Source organism: Galeopterus variegatus, unplaced genomic scaffold (genome assembly GCF_000696425.1).
Source record: "Galeopterus variegatus unplaced genomic scaffold, G_variegatus-3.0.2 Scaffold1520, whole genome shotgun sequence".
Taxonomy (NCBI): domain Eukaryota; kingdom Metazoa; phylum Chordata; class Mammalia; order Dermoptera; family Cynocephalidae; genus Galeopterus; species Galeopterus variegatus.
The window spans coordinates 65,908-75,342 of record NW_007727631.1 but is presented as its reverse complement, the minus strand read 5'-3'; the positions used below and the strand labels follow the sequence as shown (position 1 = coordinate 75,342).

Sequence of the window (9,435 nt, the reverse complement as noted above, 5' to 3'; positions counted from 1 at the left end):
GTGGCGCACTGGATAGTGCGCCGCTTGGGAAGCGTGGCGGCGCTCCCGACCGAGGGTTTGGATCCCACATACAGACCGGTTCCCGCTCACTGGCTGAGCGAGGCGCGGGAGCAACACCGAGGGTTGCAATCCCGTTGCCGGTCCCCGGTCCGGTACGGGGGCAACACTGAGGGTTGCGATCCGTTGCCAGACACGGAAAAAGACAAAAGACAAAAAAAAAAAGAAGCTGAACCACAACCAGCCCAGTGACAGCACAGGCTGACAACAACTCCAAAAACAGGGTTAAACACAACATCTGCTCTGAGCATTTGGGCCCCTCACCCCAAATCTTCCCTATGTTCTGGAGACAATCCTAATGCAGCCAAGCAGTAGAGCCTGGTAGGGTTCACTGACTGCTCCCTAAGTCCACAGCCAGCCTGTCCATACTCACAGCCCACAAGGAAAGGCGCAGGAGGGAGATGAAGAGGGGGGTCCGGTCCCAGCCTGAGATACAGTGTACCAGCAGCCCGCTGTCATCTGTGCAGGAACCACAACAGGAGGCCCACAGGAGAACCAGACATGGGCTGGTGAGAAGGGGAAGTGCCACCACCCTGGCCACCCATAGTCTCCTCCTTCCCCAGTGGGCCTCCCCGAGGCTCCTGTCCAACTTAGTCCCAGAAAAGGGTTGGATGGAGGGCATCTGTCCGTCTGCAGTGTCCTTTCTTCTGCCACAGTTCTCAGTGTACCTCTGGGGAAGCAGTCCAGCTTGGACAGTCCACTCTGCCCAGGTCATTTAGGTAGACCTGACTACATGTCCCTGCTCAGCGTTTCTCAAGGAGACACTGAGTATTTTGGGGGTGGAATAACTGTCCACTGTGCAGGGCTGCAGGAATTACAGGACACATTTCCAGAAGCCTTTGTGGGGGCGGTACTGCCCTAGCAGAGAACTGTGCCTAGCTCCAGGGGCCAGCAATGGTCTTTCTTTTCTGTTTTGCAATCCTGGCCACACTGACTAGTTCAAGGATGGGCACTTGACCCAAACTGGGCCAATGAGCATGAGCTCTGACTTTTACTGGAGTTTCAGGGACAGAGGTAGTCTCTCTCACAAGAGAGCTAGGATGACAGGAGAGAAGTCTGGAATGGCTGCTGGCCATGAAGCTAACAAGATACTGGTTTTGAGAAACAGATTATGATATTTATTAGCCACCTGACTCTGCTCCTGCGCATTCTTGGTACATAAAGCAATACATTTCCACTTGTGCAAGCAAGTGCCATCATGCAGAAGTCCTGATTACTACTGAGGAGTTAGAGTCAGCTTGCCCTAGAGACACTGAGCAAGACAGCCCCATACAGTCAAAACAGCCCAACGGGTGGAGTACCCTGCGGAGAACAGGCCCTCTATGGGCTTGTGTGTATCCAATAAGCAGCCAGCTCTGATTCTCTCATCTTAAGCCTCATCTTTCTGAATTAGAGGCCCACCCTGGCCCCACACACAAGGCCGATATTGCAAAGCTCAAAGGCCAGCTGAGCCAGGATAGAAACATCCTGTGCATGTCTCAGATGGCAATGACTTGATTTTGTTTTCCAGGGTTTTGAGGACATGGAATAAAGCTACCAATGGACAATTCCCACCCAGCCTGTGGGATTCCAGGGAATCCCCAAATCCCTCTCACAGAGGGCAAAAGATAGGTGTGAAACCCCAACAAACAGTCAGGGTGTCATGAACTTGGAACACTCAGAAGCAACGATGGCTTAAGGGCTCAGGAAAAGACAGACTCACCCTCACTGTTAACTATGGAAAGCAGCAGTTTCAGGTAGTTTTGTGTCTGTTGCACCAAGTCCCAACTCTGTTGGAGAAGACAGAGAAAAGGGGTATAAGAATAGATACAAACTCAGACTTGGAATTTAAAGTATTTAAAAAGTAAAATGAATTTAAAGGATTTAAAAAGTAAAATGTGGGCAACAAGTACACAGGGCTCTTGGTCACAAGGCCATGGGACTCAAATCCCAGATAATCTGAGACATTTATTCCCCAGCTCCAAGAGCTCCTTACACCTCTCCCTGCACCCTTCCCCCCGAGTACCCCTTAGCTCCGTGTGTTCTACCCGATGTGAGGATGAGGAAGGGAAAGGGATACAGAGGCCTGGGCAATACGCAGACTCCTGGTCCCCCAGCAGCGGCTGTTAGGCAACTGCATGTTAGTGCCCTGTAAGTCCTGGGCTCCAAGCGTGGCTATCTAAGGAGTCAATAAAGGTAAACCAAGAGCCCTGAACCTGCGACCAATGTCTCCAAACAGCTAAATGCAGAGTCATTCCTTCATCTGCCATCATATCACAGAAACCAACTAAAATATCAACCTTCTCAAACAAGTGTCATTTGCTTTTTACTGCCAATCACTGCATACTGTCTTTTGATGAATAATATATGCAATCTGTTTGGCAGACAAATCTTTTAAAAGAGGAGGCCTACAAGGTGAGAGATGGAAAATAAGCCAAAGCAGTGAAGAGATTGCTTCCTCTGTTCTAGCCCAAGAAAAAGGTCTACGCCAGACATGCTGAGAAACAGCGTACTCAGAATCTGGAATTCCATGGAGGGGCCTGACCCAGTTCTGCAGTTCCCTTTTCCCTAGCTGGGGGCAGTCTCCGTTCTTTTAAGACATAACTGCTTGCCAGCACTGGGGCGTGCAGAGAGGGCAGTGCACGCAGGTGAGTGTGCACTCCCCAGGGAGAGGGGGAACACAGCACCTGTAATTGCAATAGTTTTCCCGGGAATTTAAAACAGGCTCATTTACCTGACCCTCCAAGGCCCCCAGAGAGTTCTAGACCCACTTTCAGTGGCTCCAGAGACAACCGCTGCATTGCTGCACCAGTAAAGTTATTACCAGCAGAAGCATAAGGGGTCTTTCAATTCATCTGGCTCAATGTGTGCTCAGGGGTTAGGAAAAGCAGGAGAGGGAGACAGGAGGCATTGGGCGAGCTGGGGAAGACTACAGCAGCCAGGGAGGGCAGGGAGCGACCAAGCACTGGACAGCAGCAATTCACCAACTGCCACGGTGCCTATCTGGAGGAGGAGAGGCAGCAAGCCCCAGTGCTGGGGGAAATAAGCCACAGGCTGGGGAGGGCTGGGCTAGTAGAGGCCCATGGTCCCACAGCTGAGCCGAGGAGTGCATACAGCCCCGTCAGACTCTCAAGTCCACATTTGGAGTTATATGCTACACTGCAGGCACTTTTCCTACAGTACTAGGGAGAGAAACAGAAATCTGAGGGGACTGCTGAGCATGAGGAGAACCCGGGAGATGTGCTAAAATCTAGGCTCACCTCTGACTCTCTCATCCTATGTGCTCCATTAAAAAGTCTCTGGGAGTAGAGCTGGGCGCCATGCCTCTGCTTGTTTTTATGCCTGGAGTACTCTTTCCTCTGGCTAGCAAACTCCTACGCATCCTTCAAAGGCCCACCCCAATTATCTTCTCTATGGGGTCATCTCTTGCGGCCACGGGTCAAAACCTGTTACACAGGTGATGGTTATATTGCTGCCTCTTTTCCTAGACTGAACCGTGAAGGCGGAGGTCATTTTGGCACCTGAGTCTCTAAGGCTTAGTGGTCAGGGACTAGGAGGCACCTGCAGAATGTTCCTCACTGCTTGTTCACGGTCAGGGGCTGGCTTGAGGAGAGCAGCCCCTGGAAGTGGTCTTAGGGCACAGAAAGGAGGACCATACTCGTACCTCTCAGGAATTCAATCTAGTTACATGGAGGGCGGCAAGACACGTGTACTGCCACAACTCCTTGTATCGTTCATTCATTCATTCAGTGAATATCACACTGTGGCTCCTGAGGGCCTGGTGCTAGGGACACAATGGCGATTGAATACGATGACCTCAGCCCTCATGGGTTCACAGGAGAGGAAAGAAAGTGAACTCCTGCAGGTGTGTGACTAAAAGGAGACCTCTAGGATGCTGTGGGACCACGTAACTGGAGAGCCTAACCTGATCCAAGGGGATCATGAGGGAAGCCTTCTCAGAGGTGGTGACATGAAAAGTCGTAAGCAAGAGGGGAGGGAAAGGAGACAGAACAGCATGTGTGAACCTGGAGATGGCGCTCTTCTTTTAATTTAAGGAGCTAAAATGAGGTCAGTGTGGCTGGAGGAGGATCAGTTAGTCACAAGAGCAGGCAGAGCAAGATTGCATGAGGGAAACGGAAAGTCAGAGGTGCTTGTTAAAACAGGGGTGACAATGACAGCCCTGCTGTATCATCTGAGGGCTTGCTCTGTGCCATGCCTATTCTAAGTGCTTTACATTCACTATTTCCATGTGGCCCCATGCTCAGATGCGAGATACAGTGAGACGACGGTGGCCTGGACTAGCTAGTGCCAAAGAGATGGAGGCAAGAAAGATTGGAGTTTCACCAGAAGCAAAGATTTAGAAAACTGATGGGAACTGGCGATAAATGGGGAAGCAAAGAACTTGAGCTTCAGGCCTGGATATCTGGATAAATGGTGGGTTATGGCCAACTCCATTTGGGACAGCTTGAGTCTGAAGGGCTGCAAGAAGGGACGTGTGCAAAAAGGTGGCGTAGGTGTGGACCACTGAGAGGCCTGACCCAGACCCGATGGTCTGGGCAGCCTGGCATGGTACTCATGGCGTGCATGATAGATGAGATCAGCTAGGGAGACAGTCCTGGGACCCCAGTACCGACAGAGCAGAAAGGGCAGAGCCCACATCTGGCCGAGGAAGAGGACACAAGGAGGCCCAGTGAGACACACTAAAGAGGTGGCCTCATGGGAGGAAGCCTGCCTCTAGCACTCCAGCCCTGACGCCTCCATGCCCAAAAGTTATCAGTGTCTGTTCCCTTGAGTTAGCTAGCCACCTACTTCTTAATTACCATTAAAATCCATCTGGCATTTCAGCTTAGAGGACACTTTTGTGCAGGGGTCATATTTGAGACTAACCACAACTCTGAAATAGGTGTTGCCAACTCCATGTTCAGGGGCAGTGAGGTTATTTGCTCAAGGCCACAGAGTCTTGCCAGAAGGGCCAAGCAGACTGAGGCCTAGATCCAGGACCAATATTCACTATGCACAGCTCTTCCTTAAACGCATGGGACCCCTTCCTAAAGGGGCAGGTATCCCTGGCAGGACCTGCACGGAAACCCTACAGTCACAGGGTTATTATTAGGTGAGTAGTTCCACTTTATACCAGCAGACAGAGAAAAAGTGGTGCCAGAAGGGACCAGAAGCAGGGCAGCTTGGGGTTGGGCCTATTTGAGACCTCTGCATACAACAAATTAAGGAAGCCTCCAGGTTCTTCTGGCCACTCATCTGTCTAGACACAGCCTGGGACTTGAGAGCAAGGAACAGGCCCCCCACAAACCTGTTCCTTCTCCAGGCTTCTAGGCCATAACAAATTGGCCTGCTCTCTTCCCAAATGCTCACTGTCTTGCAGAAGCACCTGCGTAGGGGAGGCCTGACAACACTCTACTTCATTCACTCAAATAGTTACTGAGCATCTACCTTGTGATTAGAGGCTGGATATATGGAGATAAGATAAATAAGGTTCCTGCCTTCAGATTTCTCTGCTATCAGGACAACAACAGTACAAAATGCTGAAAGCACCCAGTTGCCTAACACCGGTGGGCTAGGCCTGAAAAAGGGAGACCCCAAGGCTAGGCAGGAGCTGTCCAGACCCAAAGATAGAGGAAAACAGTAGGGAGGCAGGACGTTTTCTAGAATTTATTGGCTTGGTTTTTCAAGCTCCAGGATCTGTGCCTGTTTCCATGCTTGAGATGCTCAAGCCATTGGTCCCATGTCCTCCTAGAGCTCAGAGGAGCAGATCAGTGACTACAGCCCACTGGAAAATTCCATGATAGAAGCACCCAGGGGGTTAATAGGAGTGTAGATGCAGGCATCCAGCCCGCCAGGGATGGAGGAGAGAAGGCAGATAGGGGATTTCAAATCCTGAAGGGCAGTGTGTCAGCCAGACAAAAGGAGCTAAGAGGAGCAGCCAGGCAGAGGAAACAGGATGTGCAGAAGGCGGAAGAAGAAGGCTACTTGTCCTGTCTGAAGGGAGTGGCAGGCGAGACTGATGGCAGCCTTTAGGCTGAGTGGTCTAAACAGGGTAGAGATGGATCCACCCAGTAAGATTAGGAGTCCCTTCCATGGTGGAAAGTGACAGAGGAGAAGAACACACTGGAAGTAATTTTAATGTTTCTATAATCAAATGAGGTCAGGCGGCTCTGCACTTCCTCTGGCAGAAAACACAGTTAAAAGGAAAAAAATGAAAAAAAGTCACTAAAGCTCAGACCTGGAAAAGCAGACGCCATGAGGTCCTCTGGAAACAGACCTCCCGGTGGATGCAAATCTTTGAATGACTCACGTTCAGAAAGCTTTGATTTTCTGGGCCAAGAGTGAATCAGGGGAGAGAGAGTTAAACAGATAAGCAGTTCCTTTTTTCCTGGGCTGCGAGAGGTGAGAGGGACAACAGTCTCTGAGGGTACAAGCCAGGCCATCAGGCACTGGCATGAGATTTGGTGGGGATGGCACCAGGGGTCCCCTTGATCCCCCCTCCCTTACCTTGCCCTGCTTGAGTCAGGCCCCTCACCTGATACATGCTCCAGTCAATGTTCAGAGAGTGAGTCAGGAAGTCAGGGATGCTCAATGGGGCATCGACGTAGTCCTGGGGATAGAAAGTCACCTGTGAGACGTGGGCTGGCCATCAGAAAAGGCTGTGGTAATGAGGCAGGTCATGGTCCTGAAGCTGTGCCTAGCACAGGCAGGAACTCCCTCACAGCTCTTGCCTTCTCTGGGTCAGATACCTGCACTACACTGGGAATGACAGCTTAAAAATCAAAGTGACCAGATCACTGCATTTGAGTGGAGTTTTTCAGTTGGACATCTCGGTGTTTGCTGGAACAGACAAGATTAATCCGTGTTCAACCTCTGGCAGGTTTCCTGTAACCTGCTCTTACTGAGGAGCAGAAAGCTGCTTTCAGTATTCACAAAGACAGTGGAGGAAAGAGGAAGGACTTTTCCTATCTTGTCCTTGAAAAATTCCTTTAGAGAACGGGAGAGATTAAAAGGAGAGAAGAAAATAGATATGATGAGAATTTAACATGTATATTTAAGGAGAAGAGGGAGAGAGAGAAGAGAGACTTATTAAGGGAAGAAAAGAGAAAAGAACATGGTAGTTATTTTCCTCAAAAAGACTGCTAGCTGTTCTTGCTCTACCCCTTTATAAAGAAACCTAAGACCCAAGCTGATGAATGTGACTGCTCATACCTGCTTCCAGTTAAATATGAGCCCTTCAGCCATGTAATCCCGATCCTTATATTCTTTGAAAAATTCACAGCCTGAAAAAGAAGGGCAGAGTTACAACACCTCCCTTCCCAGCACCAAAGTCTCCTGAGATGTCGTTGGCCGAGCCAGGGCCTTGAGTGCTGTGGGATTGAGGGGGCCCCCAGCTCACACACTTCTGCACATTGGTGGCTCTGGGGAAGCCAAGGATGATGCAGGTGAGGACTAGGATGGGTGGGCAGAGACAGGGAGTGAGCTTCTGGCGCCCCTCCAGTTTTCTTGCTACACGCCTTTTCCTCGAGGCACTGCCTGCCATCACGCCTCTTCGTAACTCTCTGCCTGTACTCACTAGTCACCAGTCACTGTCCCCTCATTGCAGGGCCCTTTGCCCTATAAGTCTCTGCAGTGCCAATCCCTGCAAACAAAAGCATGGCTCACAGTGAGAGTCTCGGCAACTTTTTCAGGAACTTCCCTAGTTGCAGAGGACCATTCTTCCTTGTCTCTAAAACAGGGGAAACAATACTAACTTTGCAGACTTTCAGTGAGGACTGAACATGCCAACATACTGGAAAGGACTATAATCTGTGCCTGAAACCTAACAGGTGCTCAAGAGACACTGCCATCTCCAACAAAGCAGGCAAAAAGGTACTTTTCTGTATCATTTGCTAGAAAAAATCATAAACTTCACCAAGGTAAGCCCTGAAAAATAGAGAGGAACAGTAGAGAGAACATTGGAACATTCCCAGCTTCAAATCCCAGCTTTTCACTCGGCTCTGTGACTGTGACCAACTTGTTTAATGTCTCTAAGCCTTGCTTTTCTTATTTGTAAAAAGCTTAAGGATAAAATGAAATTATACATATAAACGGCCTGGCACAGCGCTGCACGAGCAGCAGCATCATCATGCTATAGCTGGAACACAAGCCCAAGCCTGAGGGCCAGCTCCGCAGCTTTGCTCTGTGACACAGCAGGTGGCTTGCCCCGGGGCTATGGCTTGCCCTTGCTGACCCCAGCATGGTGAGCATCTGGGTGGCTTCAGGCCACAGGGTGGGAGAAGACATTCGGACAGCAGCTTCTTGCAGTTATCTGCAGTTCCTTAACCAACAAACTTCAGAGGGCATGTGGTTTTGGACACAATCCAAGTCTGGTGAGGTCCCAGACATTCGGACAGCAGCTTCTTGCAGTTATCTGCAGTTCCTTAACCAACAAACTTCAGAGGGCACGTGGTTTTGGACACAATCCAAGTCTGGTGAGGTCCCAGAAGGCAACAAAACAGTTGTCCAAATTCTGTGGAAGTGGCCACAGGCCAAAAATATTCACTTGGAACCCTGCAGAAACACTTGGGCCAAATTCTTGTCTGAGGCCCCCTGAGGACGGCAGGAAAGGCTCCTCTGGACAGGATGCCCTGGAGACCTCCCCATGCTTTCCAGACCGGGCTTTCACTCCACACACACTTCTGCACTCTAATCCCTAGGCTTCATGGCTGACTCATAAATCAGGAAACAATCCTCAGCCCTAACACTTCAGGCTATTCTTGGGTGCCTCACCAGGAGAAAGAAGAATTACAAGTATCAGACGGAGGTTCTGGGCTTATGAGCCCAGGTTCAGAAGAGACACCAATTATCTCTTGGACCGCCTCTGAAGTGCTCTGTTTTCCTAAACTCTAGCTGCTCAAATCAACACTGCAGGCACTAGGCTGTGCTCAGACCAGCCCATGATGCAGAAGCAGTTTTTGTGAGAAGCTCAGTGGAATTAAAATAAACCTGGGACCCAGAGCAAAGCCTGGTGTTCATTATCTGAACAGGCTTCTGAACCCACTATAGGCAAGAAGGGGGGACCAAAAGCGGGGTGACAGCAGCCGCTCAAAGGTCAAACAAGTTAGACTCGTGCAGCAGAGTTTTGGCCCCTTCTATTTGGATGCCCTGAAGGAAGTGTTCCCAGAATACGTCCCATTTCCAAGGGCCAGCCTCAGCCCCAGTTAGCTGGACACAGCTAGAACAGGGACCATCGCAGTACCTGTCTAGGTCTCAAAGTCACTGCAGGGCCCACCTAAGATTCCTTCAACAGCATCAAAGTACATTTCACAACTTGGTTTGGATAAAGGTAATTTTGTTTCTTTTCCTTATAACATAACACAGGTGCACAAAAAAATTCAAGAACATAAGTATATCAAG

At 50.0% G+C, this 9,435-nt stretch overlaps 1 protein-coding gene across 2 annotated transcripts in view; it reads right to left on the bottom strand.

The window, feature by feature from the left end:
* Positions 1-9,435, bottom strand: part of MTMR14 (myotubularin related protein 14) — a 45,015-nt gene that overhangs the window by 17,527 nt on the left and 18,053 nt on the right. For both annotated transcript variants that reach the window (XM_008577468.1, XM_008577469.1), the window contains exons 8-11: positions 7,249-7,319; positions 6,572-6,646; positions 1,760-1,826; positions 431-516 (exon numbers count right to left, since the gene is read on the bottom strand). In XM_008577468.1, the coding sequence (XP_008575690.1) occupies positions 431-516; positions 1,760-1,826; positions 6,572-6,646; positions 7,249-7,319 (299 nt within the window). The remainder of the gene's footprint in view (positions 1-430; positions 517-1,759; positions 1,827-6,571; positions 6,647-7,248; positions 7,320-9,435) is intronic.